General features: G+C 56.0%; 1 protein-coding gene across 4 annotated transcripts in view; it reads left to right on the forward strand.

The window, feature by feature from the left end:
- The window catches only part of FAM135B (family with sequence similarity 135 member B), a 162,232-nt gene that overhangs the window by 110,279 nt on the left and 31,396 nt on the right, over positions 1-20,557 (forward strand). For all 4 annotated transcript variants that reach the window (XM_054691958.1, XM_054691959.1, XM_037500808.2 and 1 more), the window contains exons 5-7: positions 3,990-4,060; positions 7,129-7,302; positions 11,514-11,640. In XM_054691958.1, the coding sequence (XP_054547933.1) occupies positions 3,990-4,060; positions 7,129-7,302; positions 11,514-11,640 (372 nt within the window). The remainder of the gene's footprint in view (positions 1-3,989; positions 4,061-7,128; positions 7,303-11,513; positions 11,641-20,557) is intronic.

The following is a 20,557-nucleotide window of genomic DNA, read 5'->3' on the forward strand; positions in this document are numbered from 1 at the left end:
TGCTGAGCCGCCCCTGCGGCCTCCCCACTCCTGTGCAAACCTTCCCGGCAGAGAGCTCTACTGGGGCCCCTCATTTTGAGTGTATCGTCTGCTTCTTCCTGGACCCTGGTTGCTACACTTAATTTAAGACGTGGTACCCTGAGGCTTTTCCGAGCACTGAGGAACTCAGCTAGGTTGCGCCCCAGCTCGGCTTGTCCAGATTCCAGGAAGAACCTTTCTCCTGGGCCACCACCCTTTGGCATGTTGACCCCCAAGACCTTCCTGGAGCCTGAGGGAGGTAGTGGCCATGAGAGGGGCTGGGGGGATGTTGCCCAGGGTGCCTGGCCATCATTCCACGTCATTCCACAAGTCTTGTTCTTGCCCCTAATCATTTAAAGCTGTTCAGCGTGATCCTCCCCAGCATCCCACATCAGCTCCTGGGAGGTTGTAACAAGCCTCAGTTCTCAGATTGAACAGGGATTCTCTTTGACATCTTGTTTCCTTCCGTACCCTGAACCATTTGTCTCTCAAGCGAATAATGTGTTAGTGTGTTGGGAGCCATCCACACGCACAAACAATGTCAGAGTCATTATCGCCCATCAAGGTACTTAAAGCACGTGGGATACGACCTTAGAACTGTGTCTCTGAAATGGATGCATTAACGCCTCTCCAGTGACATCACCTGCTTATGACCCAGGCCCTGGGGCTAGCCTAGGGCCCAGAGTCTGTGTCCAGGCACCACACGGCCATCATGGAGTCCAGTGGGCCGTCGTCCAGGGCAGCCATCTCACATGGAGCTGCCCTTCCACCTGCATGCCCAGGACATTCCTTGCACACGCCGAGGGCACAAGGACGTGCCAGGGAGGACCTCGTGCCCTCGTGATCACCCTGGACGGCTCTCGCTGGGCTGTTAACCATCAGGTGCAAACAGTAAGCAGGTGTGGAGGTAGGACAGGTGTTTTACTTAATCTATTCTGTGTCATTCCCCAAGATGACAGGAAGGCTTACAAAACACAGAATAGTAAAAGGGAAAAATAGTCATAGAATGAGCCAGAGTAGAGGGAAAATACAAGCAGCCCTGGGGGGATGGGGCAGACCAAAATGCCCACTCGCAGCTCTGGACGTCGGGGAGAGGGGCCCCCGTGTTCGGCTTGGGCGGCCCGGAAGCCAAGGCCGAGGAGGTCGCTGTTGCAAGATGCTCAGTGCCTTGAGGGGAGAGGCATGAAGGGGTCAGAGAGTGTTTGCGGACAAGGTGGCCTATTTATAGAAGGAAAGAAACAAGGATTTCTCGAAGCTGCATTCCTTGGTGGACCCACATCCCAGCCCCTGCAGTTGTTCAAAATGCAGATGTTGTGCCCACCCCAGATCACTAGGCCAGGCAGGCAGGGGCGGGAGCTGATTCTGAGCTTTGCTTGTGTGTGAGCAGGCTGCGCTGGCCACAGGAGGCAGTTAAGAGCTCTCGAGGCAGAGGACAGCAAGGAGAGCTGGAGCAGGGCCAGCCAAGGCGGGCTTGGGCAGAAAGCGCACTTAGGAGGTGGCACTAGAAAGTCCTGGAAAGGAAGGTGGAGGTCGCAGGGCTGCAGAGACCCCGCCAACCCCCGAAGGTGGGGGGCTCCTCTAGGAGTCGGAGAGGGGACCTGGGATTTAAAAGGTCAGCCTGGCAGACACAGGGATGATGGCCCAAGGATCACGGGCGGGGAGGCCTCTGTGTGTCCATGAGAGAGCTGGGGGCATCTGGGCAAAGGGGGTGCTGTGGGGATGGGTAGAGAGGGTGAGGCCCACAGGACTGGGGTCCTTCCCCCACTGCCCGCCGTGGTGGACTTCAAGAGACTCTTTAAGAGAGAAGATGAGGGTTCTTTTCGGGGGAGTTGAAGCCGCCAGCGAGGCTGCCCGGCCTCAGCCCCTGCCCCCTGGAAGAGGGGTGTGCGGGAAGCTGACTGCCTCTGCAGAATTCACCAGCTAGTGGAGCCTGGGCTCACCCTCAGTTTCCATCGGCCCATTTATGGGTGAGACAATGTTTCTTGATTCAGCTTTATTCATATTAAATTAGAAGGGCTGCCCAGTTCCTGCCACATGGTAGCTCTTGTGCACACATTAGCAACTCTGATCATTTCCTCTGCTCCGGTGCCAAGATGCCCCTTGGGGGGGGGGTGGCCCCTTGTCCAAGATGCTGCTTTAGCCAGGATGGGCCAGGCAGCAGCAGGCAGGGGCACGCGAGTGAGCGCTGCTGCGTGTTCCTGTCTGCGCGTGCCCACACACGCGTGTGTAGGGAGGACCCGGCTGTCGCCTCCCAGGAGGATGGACGGCTCCGCAGCCAGTCCTGCAGCACTCGCAGTTCAAGATTTACTGAGTCAAACCACCGCTCCCCCGCCCGTGACTTGTCTCCTGGGGAGAGGCACAGACGGCAATAGGCTCGCGCAGTGCGGGCAGGTGGCTGGGAGGGCGGCTTGGCCCCCCTCGCTGGCTCCAAGGGTGGGGGCGCGACTGCTGAGCAAAGCAGAGGCGTCTCTCCGAGGCTTGGAGTCAGCAAAGCATTAACTTTACATGTTTCGTTTTAACAACAACTTTTAAAGCCCTAGGGGCCCAAAGACAAAATCTACCCATATGTCTCTGCCTGAGTTGTGTTTAAGGAGAAGCATGTTTCCAAGAGGCCTTCGGGGAAGAGGTTTCGGGTCCTGCAGGGCGAGGACTGGCTCGCAAAGAATCCAACCAGAAGAGGTGGCGGTGGAGGAGACCCCAGGAGACCTGCCCTCGTCTTCACGGCAGCGGGGCTGCTCCCGACAGCGGCCTCGGGCAGGCGCGGCTGCCCCCACACGGGCTCTGCCTCCGGGATGCTGGGGCGCGGGCACAGGCGGGGCGCGGCCAGGAGATGTCAGCACCGGCCGGCCGGCGGGTGAGCACAGCCCGGAGAGGCCTGGCAGCGCGGGAGGTCAGCCGTCTGATCCAAACGGAGCTGAGCGCCAGCGCTCACGGCCGGATCCGGGGAGTTTTTTTCAGAAACTGGAAATCTGCAATGGAAAAGTGAAAATACTGGGTTTTGAAATGGTCGCAACTTGTTCAAAACACACTAAAAATACTGCCGGGACTAAACAAAATGTGTCTGCAGAGAAAATTTGGCACTTGGCCTCCAGGTTGCCAACCTGAAACAATTTTACTGGGAAGTGAGCGAGAAACAGAGGAAGGAAACACAGCTTTGGGGTGATAGAGGAGAGGCTCCCCCAGTCTGCAGACATCATGGGTGCCTGCTGCTCCCCCGCTGAGTAGGGGCGACGTGAGATCTGGTGGTGAGCAAGTGGCTCCCCTCGAGGTGGAGGTGCTGGTGTTTATTGGTTTTGATGTAGGCGAGAGGCTGGCAGGGAAGCCAGTGGCTTCTGTGCTGATTCACAAAAGCAGTTTATTCCCACAGCTAAGCACGGAAGCAGCGTGGCTGGGACCTGAAGGGTGATGTGCCTTAGCGCCTGTGCCTCCCATGTAGCGGATTTCCACACCAGAGTGAAGACGCTGCTTTCTGCAGGGGCCGAGCTCCTGGTGAAGGGCGCACACTCCAGAGTGTCAGTTCCCTCTGTCCCCGGGGAGGCAGCACCTGCCAGGCTGGGGGGCGGTTCTAGGGGAAAGAACATCGCAGGCGTTCTTTCTGCCCCACCTGCCCAGAGCAGGCAGGTGAGATTTTCCCACGCGGAAGAATTTGGGCTCAAATCTGTCTGGGAAATGAGGTTCTGCAAAGTCCTGTCCTGGAGAAACTTGCTTATTGCTTAATGTTTTTTTTTTTTTTTTTTTTGCAAATTGGCTTTTCCCCAAACTTGAACACATAAATCTCTTCCTTCTGTCTGCCCATGATACCCACAGATCAGCCGAATTCCAGAAGCAGGCAGGGAATTCTGCCGGAAGCATCAGCAGCAGCGGCTTTGTGCTGAGGATCTTTTTCTAAATTTCAGGAAATCAATCCACTTAACTTTTTGTTGGGGACCCTGTTTTGCTGCTGAAATTCCCTGAACCTGCTTCTCTTGTAGGTGGAAGAGGCCCTGAGCGAAGTCGATTTTCAGCTCAAGGTGGATCTGCACTTCACGGACAGCGAGCAGCAGTGAGTGTGCGGGGGCCCGGCCTGCACCCCTGCACCCCCTCCCGCCCTGGTCACACCCAGCACAGCTCTCAGGATCGCCCCCTGGACCGTAGCTCAGGGGGAGGATGTGCTCATTTCAGCCTCCCTGCATTTTAGGCCGGTAGCGCAGGGCCAGGCACAGAACATGCGACATTCGCTCGACTCCCTCACCTCAGTGCCATGTTAGTCTTTAGACTGATGACCTTATGGGGCTGACCCCCGCCCCCCAGCAGGCCCCATCGGAATCAAAGGGGCTCTGCCAGGACGCGGCCTCTCTGTCCTCAAATCTGCGGTCCTGCTCCAGCCCTCTGGAAGCTGGAATTTGTCCGCGGGCAGCCTGCTGGCAGAACAGGCAGGAGGCTACGTCCCGCGCACGCGAGCTCCCTCTCAGCTCGTCCTGTGAGCTCTCCCCCCTCCTTCGTCACAGCACACCCTCCTCCCGCCCAGGCTTCTTGCAGGTAGCGATGTCCTTCGTCAGACATTCAGAAGTCCAGTCACGCACATCCCCAAGCCCCCAACTCTCCAATTTCTAACTTATTTCTGTGGCCCCTTTCACCGCCCACCCACCTTCGGCTTCACAGCCCGGTGGTGGAGTGTGGCGCGAGATGTCATCTTCTCCGACCCCGCTGGGTGTGGGGGGTCGGGCACCAGGAGGTGGGGACGAGCTGGCAGGAGGGGTGGGGATTCCTTGCTGACAGGTCCAGTTGCAGAAAGGACTCTCCAGGGACAGATGCTGAGGCACCACTATCTCTGTTTTTTGGGGTGCCCTTGTGTGTTACCCGTCAGGTAGCTCCCTCCACCCCAGCTGCAGTGCTGTGGTTAGTGAGGCCTCCTCTGGGTGAGTCACTCTTTGCTGGAAGCTTCTCTGAGATTCTTCTCAAAGAACCCATATCTGACCCTTGGAAAGTGAACACCAACTTTCAACTTCACCCCACGCTGGTGGGGACCCCCTCTAATGCTGCTCCCCTCCTCCTTGGGCCAATCCAGCCTCCCTCTGCCTGGCTTCTGAGGACGTTCCCAGTATGAGTTAGGTGCCCAAACCTGTGTTTCCCTCATCCCAGGGGACACAGAGCAAGCTCACTTGAAGACCCCCTCATGGGGAGAGTCCAAGTTGGGGCCGCTTCTTTCCTCCATCCTATTAGCATTCCTTGGTGTTCTCTGACTGCTGTTGCAAATGAGTCCCACTCTGATCTCTGCAGCCTCTTCATCCAGAGCTTTGCCTTCCCGATGGAGAGGGATCGGTGTCGGTGGGCCATTGCTGTCAACAGGAGCCCCAGTCCCTGCAAAGTTCAGTCCCCCTATCAGAACCTCTTCCCCCTTCTCAAAGACTGTTCCAACCAGAGATATGTCTGAGTGTTTGGGAGTCTGTGCTCTATGGAGCCCAGTCAGAGGGGGCTGAGCCGCAGAAGGACCACAGCAGAGACTCCGAGACCTGACTGTGTGTGGAGAAAGCAGCCTGCTGCCCAGGCGGGCCACACCCAGTCTCTGTCCACGGTCCTGCCACACTGCCTGGGCTCAACATCAGGGATTCCTCATTGTTGTCTTTATCTGGACCCCAACCTCTGGGTCACCAGCTTCTCTCGCCACTTCTGTTCTCCCTGGGTGGGGTCTTTGAGAAGTCTCACCTGCCTCACACCAGCCCCAGGGCTTTTCTGAGCATGCTCTTGAGCTCAAAGGTCCTGCAAGAGGCTGGCCTTCTTCCCAACCTGCAAACCCAGAAGTGAAGCCTCTTCTTCTATTGACTTCATGCTCCCCCTCAATCACCTGGAATTTCTACCACTCACTTGTCTCGCTGAGAGCCATCCTTGCCCCATCTCCCCATGGCCACCTCCTTCAGGGGCACCCAGCCAGAGTTCCCTGGTGGACCCTCCCAGTCGACCACTCAACCCTGATTCCAGCTTGGTCCAGAAATCATTCCCAACCCTACCCATCAAGCAGCCTTAGTAGCAAACACAGCAGATGAGACCATCTTGGCATCAACAACTTTTGGATAGAAGACCTGTGCACAGAGGATTGGCCTAAAGGGGTGCATGAAATTCAGCTACCTCAACTCTTGGGCAACCCCTGTGCTTTTCCAAATCTCAGTAGCCTCATTTAAGAAATAGGGATGATTATAGACTCTGCACCCCACAGGTCTATTTTGAAGATTGAGAGGGATGCTTTATGCAACAGGCGGTACATGGCCTCCTGAATCAATTTTTCTTCTTCTTTATAGCTTCCCAGATGCAGCCGGGGCCAGGCTTCCTGTGTTAATTTCTTTCTATAATACACAGCACTTAATAACAATCAGAGTGGGGCATTTTCATGGAGTATTGGATTAGCTAAGAGAACAGGAAACGCGAAGAATTGACAATGCCGTATTTTTTCATTTACATCAAATGGATTTAAGGATGACAGTTCATCCTGGGGATGGACGTTGTTCTCTGAAATGGAACCCCAGCAACTGGCTCCCTTAGAACCAAGTAGGGCCGAGCGGGAACAGGACCAAGAAGCCCGGCATCCATGTCAGGGCTGGCAGGCACCTGACACCCGTCTCATGCCACTGCTTCTCAGGGGGTGGGGCAGCTCTGCCCTCCAGGGACATCAGGCCATGTCCGAGGACATGGGGCTGTCACACAGGAGGTGGTGTGGTGTCCAGGGGGGCTTCTAAAATCCACACTGCCCCGATAGCTCCCTTTCCCTGGCAAGCACTAGCCCGTGTCTGCCTAGTGGTCTGGCGGTGGGGAAGCCCTGCCTCCTTGAGCCTCACGTCTGTACTCAGAGTCTGTACCTCAGAGTCAGGGTGAGCCCTGGCAAGAGTCTGGCTCCCAGTCCATCCCTGAGCGGGAGGCCAGCCCGCACAGGCTGCAGCCTTGTGGCGCCCCTGCGCCCCTCCGTGCTCAGCCCCGGTTCCTTCACCTGGCAGCCGTGAGGACACCTGTCTCTACCAGGCAGGGCTCTTGCAGGGGTGAAAGGCCAGCGCTAACCCGGGCGAGGGTGTGACGGCGCCGGCCTGGGGATAGCAGGGGCAGCGGGCCACGCTCACTGGCGCCCACCTCCTCGCCTTGCAGGCTCAGGGATGTGGCCGGGGCCCCCATGATCAGCAGCCGCACGCTGGGCCTGCACTTCCACCCCCGGAGAGGCCTGCACCACCAGGTCCCGGTCATGTTCGACTACTTCCACCTGTCCGTCATCTCGGTGACCGTCCACGCGGCCCTGGTGGCTCTGCAGCAGCCGCTGGTCAGGTAGGAGTGAGCCCCGTGCACTTGTGTCTTGGTTCCTGCGGACCAGGCCGGATCCAGGGGGTGTGGTGGGGCATCGGACGAGGGTGAGGATTTGGGGTGCTCTGGTGGCGGGGTGGTGGGTATGGGGTGGTGACACACATCTGAAGAGGTGTGAGCCTATACCCCTGAGTCACACACAGTTTGTAAACCAATGTTACTGCAATGAAAAATAATTTAAAAAAACCACAACCATAAACCCAGCCATGTCCTGGGAATTGAGACTAGGTGGGAGGGAGCACCGGTGGCAGCTGAGGCGGTTTCTGGGAGGAAGAGGGGGCACTGCATAGGGAGGGCCCAGAGGGGTGCTGGTTTCCCAGAGGAAACCCCACAGGGGCATTGACTCAAGCACCTGGAAGGAGCCACGGGCCCGGGAAGTGAGGCTGGAGAGAGCTGGCGAGGGCCAGTGGCTTATGGCGGGCTTTGACCACTGGCCCTGGGCTCCGATGGAACTGCTGCTGCCACCAGGCTGAGATCCAGGGGACACTGTGTCGGGGAGCAGGCTCACCACGGTCCCTTCCCTCACTGGCTTATGAGACCTGCTGGCTTCAGGCCTAACCCCTGGGAGCACAGAGAAGTGGAGTAGACGCCGCCCGCAGGGGTGCACAGTCCCGCCGGGTGGGCCGACCTGTGATGCGTCCGCGGCTGTCAGAGGATGTGCTTGCAAAGGTGAAAAGATTCACGGATGTTCAGAAACTCAGTAGATGGAAAAACAATCATGCTCACTTTTAATAAGAGAACGGCAGGTCACAGCCCCAGCAAGATGCCATCTCACGCCCGCATCTTGAGAGGCCCCCCACGGCGAGCGCTGGAGAGGACGCGTGGGAAGAGGAGCCGGGACATCGCAGGTGGGCATGTGCCCAGGGGCAGCCATCATGGATGGCCACTGCTTTCACTTTTAAAGACCTAGAAGTGGACACACTGTCTGGCCCAGCCGCCGCGCTCTTGGGGACCTATCTGGTGAGTAAGAGCAACAACCTAAAAAGCTTGTGCTGTATGATGCCGACTGCAGCAACGCGCAGCATCCAGGACCGGCCTAAGAGCCCCGACAGAGGGCTGGCGGAACGAGGTGTGGACTGTCCACTCCATGGAACATCCAGCCACAAGGAAAGGCAAAATGCTTTTGTTTGTAGCAAAATGGAGAGAGTTTGAGGGAATGATGTGCAGCAAAGCAAGTCACAATGACAACGACAGATGTTGGACGTTTACATCGTAGACCATTCTGGAAAGCAAAATACTTATAAAAACCAGCAGACACTAGTAAATGAACAGAGGCTTCTGGGCAAAGGGACAAGGATGGGAAAAATAAAATAAAACACCAACTCTTCAAGGAGGATGGTTTATAACTCAAAAAAGACATAGAGGCTTCTCTCTCATAAAGTAGGCCATGGACTAGACATTTACAAATCAGACGTCACTGCAAACTGCGCAGAGAAGAATCTTCTTCACCTGCATGACCGCGTCCAGGTTTGTCCAAAAACCCCCGAAGAGCCATAGATACAGGAACAGGGGAGAGTGGACTTGAACTTGGGAAGCCCCAGGAATGGCATGCTAAAAGCAGGAGAGATTAGTTGGGAGGACAAGTTATGGGGGGCTAGTTAAGAGAGCTAGTTGTGAGGTTAGTTAAGGGAACTAGTTGGGGGGACTAGTGAAGGTGACTAGTTAGAAGGACTAGTTAGGGGGCTAGTTATGGATTGCCCAGCTGAGAGATGGGACAGGTTTACCTGGGCTGGCATTTGCAAGCTCTCTGCTGAGGACTGGGGTGTCAACTGTGGTAACCTCCTGACAGAAACAGCCTCTTGCAAGCTCACCAGCAGCAGCCTCGCTGAGAGAGAGGCCAAGAGGGCTGGGCACGGTCAGAACTTGGGCCTCCCCAGGGAAGGTGATAAAAAGAGACTGTCTTCTCTTCCCTTCTCTCGATTTTGCAGGAAGAGTTGCTATCAGAGAGCACCTTTAAAGTGCTCAGATACAAGCTATCTGATACAAGCTCGAGTTTTGCTGGAAAAGTCAGTCTTTGCTGTATCAGTTAAACACAATCAAGAAGAAGCATTTAATTTAATTTCCACCGAAAGACCCTTCACTGTCCCTAAAACAGAATGAAGAATTCAGTTTTTAACCCTCACATGCGTGTCACTGGATGTCCCTTGTGGGGTTTGCATCTGCTGGGAAAGCTAATCAAGGTTACACTCAAATCTGATAATGAGCCACTGTGGTTATTGATCAGTGGCTCATCCCCCGAATGTGCCCCGGGTGAACCGTCTGATATATTCTGCAATGTGCCTTCACCCCCTTACTAGCTCGCCCCTAGATCACTTCTGTTCTCAGCTCTAAACCAATCACAGCGATGGTTACTTTACCCTGGATTCTATTTGGGGTGTTAGCAACGACAGCGTGTGAGTATGGAGAGGGCGACGTTAGATCTTGCTGTGTTTGCACGGCTGTTGACAGTAGCCACTGGCATTCACTGAGTCACCGCCGTCTGCCAGACACTGTGCTTGAAGCTGCGCTTGGCTGATTTCATGGGGTCCTCACACCCCTCCCGCCAAAGCGCTGGGATCCCTCCTCTGACACAGAGATGGAGGCCTCAGAAGTCTAGAACCCCATCACAGAGCGTGTATGCGCCGAGCGGGGCCTGGGGCCCCAGCAGACTGGCTTCCTCGGCGGGCTGTCACCCTCTTAGTCCAACCGCTTGAGTATCGTCTCCAGCTGTTCACTTCTCCTGCAGCTGGACTTGCAAAACTATTCTGTGCTCACTGACCTGGTCTTACCTCCATTCGCGGCATCTGCCTCCCTCTCCAGCCCCAAATGCCTTCGAGATGAGGGCGAGCCTTATCCACCTTCCCGCACGGGCACCTGCCCCACCGCCCGGCGTGATGCCTCTGAATAAATGAATGAGACGGAACTACAACGCGGACTTTCTTCCCATCGGTTTTGCAGCAGGAAAGTGGGTCTCGTGGAGGAAATCCTTCCACAAAGATTTCTTGAGCACCGACATGGGGATGAAGGTCTTGGAGGCTGTTTATCGCCCACCTCGGCCATCGGAGACTGGCTCTGCCTGGAGAGCGCGATGCCCGGAACACAGCGCTGGCGCTGCAAGACCCCCACGGGGGTATTAATAGGAAAGATGTGGGGCCTCCCCCGTGGCGCAGCGGTTGAGCGCTGGGTTGCGAGGCTGCCCGCGGCCTCTGCGGCGCCGGTTCGATCCCCGGCTGCTCCCCGGCCACCGGAGGAGGGTCCCGCATGGCGCGCAGACCTCTCCTGCCGCCCGCTGCTCCCCTCAGCAGTGTGCTTCGGTCCTTCTGCCTGCTCTGCTCCCCGCTCTGGCTCTGGTGAATTCTCTCACCCTCCCGCGCTTCTGACTGTACCCAGTGCTTGTATAAACAAACAAACAAACAAACAAATAAATAAATAAAACATGCCTCTATTTAAAAAAAAAAAAAATAGGAAAGATGTGAAGGCCGGGAGGCGGCTTAGGAAGATGTTACTGGCTTGTCAATTGATGCAGATGGAAAAGGTGAATCCAGTAAGAATGTCAAATGTCATTCTTTCCTCATCTCTGGCCCCAAAATTAAAGGCTGTCATCGTACATGTCAGCTGGTCTCCAGGAAGCCTCACGGGGCTGGGTGGGGTCCTCGGGGGCCTAATGACCATTCCTGGGGGGAGGCGGAGGGCGAGCGCCCTGTGGGTCTGACAGCCGTGGACCCCAGGGCTGTGACACTCTCACTGGGTCGTGGAGGGTTGTCTTTACTCCCGTGCACAGGACACTGAGGGCTCAGGGAGGGGACGGGGCCCCGTGCCGTGCCCCAGAGAGGCAGGCCCAGACCAGGTCGGACCGAGCCTCCCCTCCTGACCCACCTGTCCTCGCCCTGGGGCTGTGCTCAGGGCCCTCCACAGGTGTGGGTGGCCCTGCGCAGTGGCTGGCAGGGTGTGGGTGACCCTGAGGTCCTCGCCCACACGGCACCTGTGTGTGGATTCATCCTTCCAAGTGACCCACCTCCTAGGCGCCCCACTACCCCCCCAGGGCTGCGCAGATGGCACCGTCACTCTCTACATCCTCAAAAAAACCTTATTGAAGTAACGTTGGTTTCAAACACTGTGTCGCCCCCCGAGCAGCCGTGCGGTCTGCCCCCTGCGCACCTGGCACCTCTGTCCCGCCCTTCCGTTCCCCTTCGCAGCTTCACGCGTCCGGGAAGAGGCTCCTGGCTCGGGAAGGGAAGCCCAGACGCGGGACCGGAGCCGTCCAGCCTGTCTCTGGAGAACCTGGTCTTCGGCGCCGGCTACTGCAAGCCGCCCTCCTCGGAGGTAGAGTCCGCTCGGCCGCGCCCCCGGCGGTCCGCTCTGGGGGGTGTCTGGGGCAGTTCTCTTCTCAGGGGCCACGTCAGAAGGGGCTCTCCCGAGCGTCCCCCGCGCTCACCCGTCTGTCCTTCCTCGTGCTCCACACTCGCGGACCTCACTCTTAGTGGCAGGCCCGGGGCAGGGAATAGGGTGCCTCCTCCATGCGGCCCTTTGGAGAGTGGGGTTCCCGGGGTCTGGAGCCCCGAGAGGGAACACGCAGTAACTGGGGAAGCTGGTTGAAACCGAGCGGTTTTCAGAAACTCCTTCTCTGGGTGCTCACCGCCCCGCGCCTTGACTCTCGCGCCTGTGAGCGGGCCCCGCTCTCCCTGAGCGCCCCATCTCCCGCCCAGCAGCGCCAGCACACGTTGGGGAGCAGAGGCAGGAGCTTGCCCTTTCTCTTCTTCTTTTTCTGCTCGAGACCCCTGCCTTCCACCTCACAGAGCTCCATCGGGCCGCCGGCGGGGAGGCGGGGTGGCGTGGGGGGCGCTCGGAGCTGTCTCTAGCCGTGTGGCCTCTGAGGAGGTGAGTGTCACCCTGAGACTCGGAGAGAGATGGTTCTGGGGCCCCGTGCCTGCTGCGGTAAATGGGCTGTGACTTGGGGGCCCCTCTTAGCCTGGTCAAAGCTCAGGCTCTCCAAGCTCACCAGGCGGGCGTCAGGGGAAGAGGAGCTGACGTGCTTGAGAGCAGCAGAGACGCAGACGCATCGAGGGCGCTGACAGTTTCCCTCCTCGTTCTTTTCTTGGCTGTTTTTGGGGCTGTGTGTCGGAGAAGACACCCCTGTCTGTTATGGGAGTCAGATGAGAGAGCTTGTTTGTGGGTGCTCAGCCCTGAACCTGCTCACGAGCCTGACTCAGTGGGTTATTTTCACAACCTGCTTCCAGTTCTGTTCCATCTGGGGCCCTCGAGCGATGCAGGCTCCTCTCCCACCAGGCAGGAGCTGCCAAGCAAAGACTACAATCCACCCCCCACACCCGGGAGCTGTGCCTCCAAACTCTGCCAACTCCCCCCAACTCCCCCCACCCGCCACCCCCGCACCCCCGGCCCAGAGCATTAGCAAGTAACAGCAGATCCACACAGCTTGCGGCTTCAGCTGAGGGATCAGGGAACACGCGTTCCCTTCCCAGTGAGCCTTTCTGCCAGCGTCATTGCAAAATGAGCTGACAGCGCGACAAATGGTGGGAGGCAAGGTGGGGTGTGGGAAGCTTAGCCCCTTTCATCCTGTACCCCTTTTTCCCCACGCAGTTAGGTCGCTGGAACCCCGCATTGAGAGTGGGAGTGAGGGCTTGCACCCCTCTGTCACCAGCGGCAGCTGTGGCCTCAGGAAATGATTTGCCATCTCTGCTCCAGGACTTACCTGGCAGGGCCGAGGCCGCCCCAGGGCTGCTGGAGGATTAGATGGAATCAGCATAGAAAGGCCTGGAGCTTAGAGTCCAGCACAAAAGTGCTCAATAAAACCTGCAGCGGGTATTATTTTTCTTTTCATTTTCCACATAATTAAATTGAACGCTGCTCCAGGAGCCCCGTGCAGCTCGGACAATGGATGAGCGAGGGGCCAGTGGTTTTCAGTTCTGGGCTTAAGCGCTGCCCCACAGCGGGGCCTCCAGCCAGCCGCCGCCTCCTCGGGGTCCTGACTTCCCTCTTGTGAACGAGGATTGGAGGGGATCATCCTGCAGGCCTCTTTGAGTCATTTCTGGGCTGTTTTTCTGTGCTAGCCCCACACTGCCTGTGCAAATGGGGCCACTAGTACATGCCTAATGGATTAGTCCAGAGCTTTCAGAGGAACAATAGGCTGTGCCCACCTACATCCATCATCTACCCACCTATCTATCTACCCATCCATCCATCCATCCATCATCCATCCATCCATCCATCCATCCATCCATCCATCCATCATCCATCCATCCATCCTCCATCCATCCATCCATCCATCCATCCATCCTCCATCCATCCATCCATCCATCATCCATCCATCCTCCATCCATCCATCCATCCATCCATCCATCCATCCATCCATCCTCCATCCATCCATCCATCCATCATCCATCCATCCTCCATCCATCCATCCATCCATCATCCATCCATCCACCCATCCATCCATCCATCCATCCATCCATCCATCCATCCATCATCCATCCATCCATCCTCCATCCATCCATCCATCCATCCATCCATCCATCCATCCATCCATCATTCATCCATCCATCATCCATCCATCTGTCCATCCAAGTTATTTTTCGGAATCAGCACATGCAATTGGGAAGCTTGGCAAGTCCAAAGCCTACAGGTTACACCAGCAGGCTGGAGACCCAGGGAGAGTTCAGTCTGAGTCTAAAAGCCGTCTTCTGACCCAATGACCTAATAATCTCTTCCTCAGGGAGGAATGTGTTAGTTTTTCAAAATTAAGGTCTTCAACTGATTAGATGAGGCCCACCCATATTAGGGCAGGCGATCTGCTTTGCTCAGTGTTAATGGTTTGCTGTTAATCTCATTGTAAATGTACCTTCACAGAGACATCCAGACTGGTGTCTGACCAGACTTCTGTGTGCGTGGCCTGGCCACACTGGCACATGTAGTGAACCGCAGAGCCTCCCCCTGGGGAGGTCTTTCTCCCTCCAGGGAGCCCGCATGCCCCTTGCCTTCGTGACTTGAGTGAGGCCTCCCCACCCCAGGAGGACGGCAAGCTGGGAGAGGGCTACAGACATCAGACATCTCTTGACCTGCAGAGCTGCGCTCCTCTGGCTGGGCCTTCAGTGTATCCATTCACCTATTTACCTGCCAGTTGCTTAATGAGGTCCTACTATGTACTAGCATCTGTGCTAAGATGGTTACTAAGACCCCACCCCTGCCCTGGTGCATCCTGGGGGCTGGTGCAGGAGGGGAGGGAGCCGCTAACCATCGACGCTTCTGCAGTCGGACAAGTGTGAGGCTGGCAAAGCCCATCTCGCCACCTCTCTGTTCCAGGGTCTCTGAAGCACGCGTGGTGCCAGCGGTTCCCGTGATGGTAGTTTTATTTCCTTTACAGGAAAAGAGCTGAGCTAGAGGGTACGCTCTGCGTTGGCAGTCGCGTGGCTGGGCAGGACTGGGTCGGCCTGATGCATGTCCTGCCTGGTGTCAGGTGCAGGTCAGTCCTCTCCTCTGCCGCAGAGGCCCGGCTCTCCCCACCCAGGGCGTGGTTGCTGACTCGCCTGCATGTGCTGGTCAGTGCAGCACTCAGGGGACCTTTGTTGAGTGAATGTGTTTTGAGCTCTGGGCATTCCCAGGGTATCTAAGCACGGGAGGGTCAGGTACGGACGTTTCCAGAAGCTCTGTCTGCCCTGCTGGGTGCTCAGCCTCCCTCTGCTGGCCTGTGGCGATCACGGGTCTGCTGTGGGCCACGTGCACCACCAGGGCACAGTGTGTGTCCCAGATGACTGTGGTGGCCGCCGAAGTGCAGTCCCTGTGTCCTTGGCTGGCTCTGCAGATGGACACTCGGGGGAGGGGCACCGGAGGGTGGCGCAGGTGCCCTTGCACAGAGTTGTAGGGCAGCTCTTGCCTTGAAGGGAACGTGCTCGCCCTGGCCCATGCCAGCAGCCCCTGTGTCTGGCTGGTAGGGTGTGGAGGGGGAAACTGAGGCACAGCACTGATTCCCAGGCAGCAGTTTCCCTTTTCCCAGACGTGCGCGTCTCTTTACCCTTTCGACTGCATTTTGTTGGCTTCTTTGTGCCTGACCCTTGCTTCAAACATACTCTTGCTGACTTAAAGTATCCTCACATTCCTTTCATGAGGCTTTCGAGCTAGCTGTTTAAGACACGGGAGTTCAGTACTGCTGTGGGCCCGTCACCTGTTCCCTCTGGACCGCATCGTGTGCGTCAGCAGAGACAGTTCCACTGGCTCCCCCACTGCTCTGATATTTACCCGGGACCTGCTGGGTCTCAGACATGGTGCACGGGCCGCGTGACTTATGAAACGGCAGCCGCACCCCCGACCTGCTGGGGTCACGTTGCCATTTCCTTGGGCCCACTTGAGTCGCTGTCACGCGGCAGCTGAATTCATACAGTCAAAAGCATAAGGCGGCACAGGGTGCAAGGTCTGGCGTCCGCTGCGGCTATCAGGGAGCTTCTGAGAAGCACGTATTAGCCAGTAGCACTTTCCCGCCGCCGAGTCGCGCAGGGGCCCCTAGAGGGAAGGACAAGAGCCACCGTCACCCTGGCAGGACCTGCGCCTCCGCCACCCGCTGAGGGGAAGTCTGAGAGGCAGAGAACCTGTAGCTCTGGGTGAGGGAGGGGCCGGCGAGGGTGGCTCTGGTCTACCGTCTTATACTGCTACCTGCAGCTGCTCTTTGAGCTCTTTTCAATCTCATTTCAAATACTGAGCCAGACTGCTGCATCTGGCCGCCAGTGTCCTCACCCACCTGATGAGGGGACTGGGTGCATGAGCCCCTCATGGGCTTTTGTAAAACGATGGAAGCCTGGAAGTCAGTCCCTGTGACAAATGCTGCAAGGCTCGGTGCCAGGCTGAGCAGTCGCAAAAACGCAGGAAAGCTGGATATGGGGGTCACCTCCCCGAGCAGCAGCCCGTCCCCCACAGCGGGTCACCCTCCTTTCTCCCTGACAGTGAGTCGGACAAAGGCTCTTCCAAACCCCACTCTCTCTGTCTCCAACGTGATGCGTAATTGAATTTAATCATTTCTCTCTTCTTGAAGATAGAAATAATAATACTAAAAGATCCGTTAAAGAGCAGTGGTGCAGTATCACCTCTGTTCCCATGGAGACCCAACCGCCGGTGTCCGGCTGTGTGGTTATTAATGGCATTGTCCATCCTGCACGTGTTGAGTGCACACACACCATTTGTCATCACTTGCGCCGTGGTGGACCCACTTCAGCGTGTGTTCACTGCTGTGATTTCAGGAAGGCTGTGATTTTCTAGTTTGGTTCAATTTCATTTCCGCAAGCGTTCATTGCCAGTCAGGTGAGCAGTTGCTGGATTGTGCTGCGTAGGCCAATGGGGCGCCATTCCATTGTGTATATGTGTGTGTATGTGCTCATGACACACATGTGTGCTAGTGTGCATGTAGGGATGCTCACATATGTGCCACTGCACATGACATGTGATTGGGACATGTGCATACATGTGCGAACCTGGAGACACATGTGTTCACATATGCACTGCTTGTGCCTGTATGTGCTTGTGGATACATGTGTGTGCCCATGTGCCCGTGTATGTTCATGTGAATATATTGTGCCTTGCATTGTGTGTTTGTGTAAATATGTGACTGGGGGCACCGTGCTGGGTCTCTGGAATGTCGACTCAGGAACTATGTACTTTGATAGCAAGAAATCCAGAACCTCAGAGAAGAGGACAAGAGAGTATTTATTGAGCAACTACTGTATGCAGTATGGTGCACAGTTTTTGCAAACCTGATCTCTTCTGAGTCTTCTAACATCCATGAACCTGTGTCCTGATGAGACCCACTTGACAGGTGGAGAAACTAAGGACCTGAGAAGCCAGCATCTTTCCTCAGGGCAGCTATTGGACTCAAAGTCTACCCCACTGCTACAAAATGCCAAGGTGGCCTGTTGTCATGACGCAGACCAGGTGGATGCGTGGTTAATGCATTTAGGGTGACGGGCACATGACAAATATTGACCGAGTGGTAGCTCTCCAGCCTACTTTCTTTTTCCTATTTTTATTTTTCTCATCATTCTCAGTACAGCTACACTTAGAAGTCATAGCAGTAGAGTTATTGCGTCTCTTGCTCATGCGCACAGGAGGGTTTTGGCTCACTCAGAACTAATTGGCACGGCTCCCGGCTCATATCCCGGAAGCCTCACCACTCACCTGTCTGGAGGGCTTCTGAGTTCCCCCCTCTCCATACACACTGAATTTGCCCCCATTGGGGTCTATCAATTATACTTAGTATAAAAGGATGGAGGCCAAATATGTTTTTCATTAGCTTCCCTGATGTTTGCAAGAGAGAGGTAGTGTTCATAATAGAAATGAGAATTCCTAAATTTAAAAGGTTATCTTAGTATAGAAACAGCAATGGTTCTCAGATATAGTCATGAGCGTAGACATCAATATAAATAGACAGAGACATAGACCTACTTATCGGTATAAATAGATATAGACGGAGATGTAGGTAGAGATGGGCATAGACATAGATCTAGATAGACTTCTTTGTTTTCCTCTGACCCATCTTTCAGATCCAGGAGGGAGGCTACTTGCTCAAGGAGGCCTTGCTGACACCGGAGTGGTCATGAGCCCCCACTGCTCTCCCCCCCACCCCACCTCATAGGAGAAGGTTTTCTGTCCTAGACTCAAGGCCCCGAGACGACAGAACACGTCTGCCTCATGCTCAACCCCCGTCCTCTGGGTAAGCACCTGACGCTCAATACACTTCCATGGATGAACATCAAGGTTCTTGTAGAAAACCCTACCCCTGAATTGACCAGATATGTCCTCTTTTGTCTAAGCATTCCCCATGATCCTAAGTCTCATTGGTAGTGGCAGATAGACAGTCTATTATAGTCGTGCATAATTTTGTTGGCAACCAGCCACCACCCACCCAGGGCTCCTGTTCCTAAGTAGACTTGATGGGGAGGCTTGCTTGGGGTCCTGTCTTCAGGCCATAACAGTTGCAGGACACTCCAGGTCTTGGGGTCCAGATCACACTGACCAAACCATTCACTTTAGCATAAATGCTCAGTGTTTATTGTGGAATGAACCTCACTGCTCCCTGTCTTTTGGCCTCTCTGAGGAGAGGTAATGCAGAGAATCCTGTACCATAATCGATTTCATTCTCTTTCCCAAGAGAACTTTCAAAGAAATAGATGCTCCTGACTGCCAGAATGTCTGCTGGAGGCTTCTCCATCCCAAAGCCCTTTCACCCTGTTGGTTCATTTATATTTATAACATCCTTGTGATTTGTTAACCACTTCCCCTGTGAGGACCCTGAGGCCCAGAGCGTGGGGGACCTTGCTCGGGACAGGCCATCTGGTAAACCTTGGGTGCTGCCGGGGCTGGATTCAGAATTCCAGGCCCAGGTCCACTTGAGGCAGCAGCTGTCTCAGGCTCGTGGGAGGGAATTCACAGGACTGCAAGGAATGTGCTTCCAAAGCTAACAGTCAGATCGGACTCCACGTGTTTAATCAGGAGGAAAGGGTTAAAGTATACTGAGTCCTTGCTCTCTTCCTCCCGTCTCCAGCTTGAGTGACCCTTTACCGGCACCCTACCCTGGAAAAGGTCATTAGGATTCACCTTATTTTACAACCAAGGAAATTGAGGCATAAATAGATAAGTATGTGGCCAGGATCAGGGAGCTGTGAGTCACGGCGCTGGGATTTGGACCCGAGCAGCTGGACTGCAGAGGTCTCCTCTCATCTGTCTCAACTTCCCAGTGGGGCCACCTTCCTGGGACCCAAACCCTTCTTCCGTGTCCCTTATTTGAGTGAGTCCCCAGAAACCTCAGCACCCTGGGCCCTCTTTGTTCTCCTTTACCCCAGAGGCACGGTTCCTTCTGCCTCTAAGTGTCTTGCTTCTCTGCCCCTTCTCCCTTCCGTGCCTGAGTCTGCGTTCACACCGCCGAGCTCCGCACCCCCGCTCCACCCCGTCCCACCCAGAGCTCCCGCGGGGCCGCCGACCTGCGCTGCATCCTGCCGCGTCAGCCCACGCCTCTGCTCTGAGCTCAGTCCCAGGGGGACCCACACGTGCCGCCGCTGGCCTGCCTTCTGCTATTTACTTACTTATTTTTACAGCAGAAACGTTCCTTTCTATGTGCCTTCACATTGGAGCCTGGACCGTTCTTCCTGTTTCATGGTTTTGTTTTTTTTAATTTTTATCTATTCCTCTTAAATAATAGGGTCATTGCTTAGATGGCATTTTTCTTGACTTGCCCGAGACTGATACCGATGCCCTCCGTGAGTGGCAGCCGCGTCCACGTGTGCATCTCTCACAGCCCTCAGAAACTGTGTCCCCATCAGCATTTATGTGCTGCCTCGAACCCTGGGATACAAGGAAGTGGGATCCAGAAATCATGTCCCCATAATTGTTTTTAAATACCCCCAGCGATCTGCTCAGTGTCTAGCCCAGAAAAATGCCCAGGATATGATTCTTAGCCCAGTGAATTGGCGTGGGAGCGGAGCGGAGGCTTTGATGGGTGTGGGGTCTCCTGCATCGTGCGCTGTAGCTGTTCTTACATCAGCCATCATCAGGGTCAGAAACCTGGAAAATCCTTCTCCAGAGGCGTCTCTCTTGCCCTGCGGAGCAGTAGCACTACAAGCAGCGTTTGAGTCGGGGGAACGACAGAGCCGTCCTCAAGAAAAGCACATTCACTCAGGTGCCCGCTGCGGGGAAGGTGCATGGGGTGTCATGGGCTTCTGTGGCCTGGCCTTTGGCCGACATGGGTGCCACGAGACGGGGCTCAGGGGCTGAGCAGGTGGGCCTTGGAAACTGAAGTCAGGGCGGGAGAAACCACGGGTGAGCGGCCAGGCTCGGTGGCTCAGTGGGCGGCCTCCTGCGGAAGGCGGCGGTGGGCCGGGTGGAGAGATGCTTCTGCACAGCGCTGCTCTGCGCGGCCGCCTGGCACCCCCGGCACCCCCGGCACCCCACAGCTGTGCTCCACCTGTTCCTGCCGGCTCTGAGAGGGTCTCCGCCCCGCAGGGAGTTCACAGGGACCCCGACCCTACAGCCCCCACTCCACTCCATTTCTTTCCACCTCTGCCCCCATCCTTGCATAAACCCTCAAACACTGCAAGGGACATTGACATCCCCAATCTCCCCTGCACAACAAGTGACAATCCTAAGGTCAAAGGCACTCCGGGCAGGTCAGAGAGCCAAGTCGCACACCATCCAAAAGAGGACAGGAGACAGAATCCCGTCCCGCTGCCCACGGGCCTGGCCTCGGAAC

This window comes from Talpa occidentalis, unplaced genomic scaffold (genome assembly GCF_014898055.3).
Source record: "Talpa occidentalis isolate TD23 unplaced genomic scaffold, MPIMG_talOcc4v2.1, whole genome shotgun sequence".
Taxonomy (NCBI): Eukaryota; Metazoa; Chordata; class Mammalia; order Eulipotyphla; family Talpidae; genus Talpa; species Talpa occidentalis.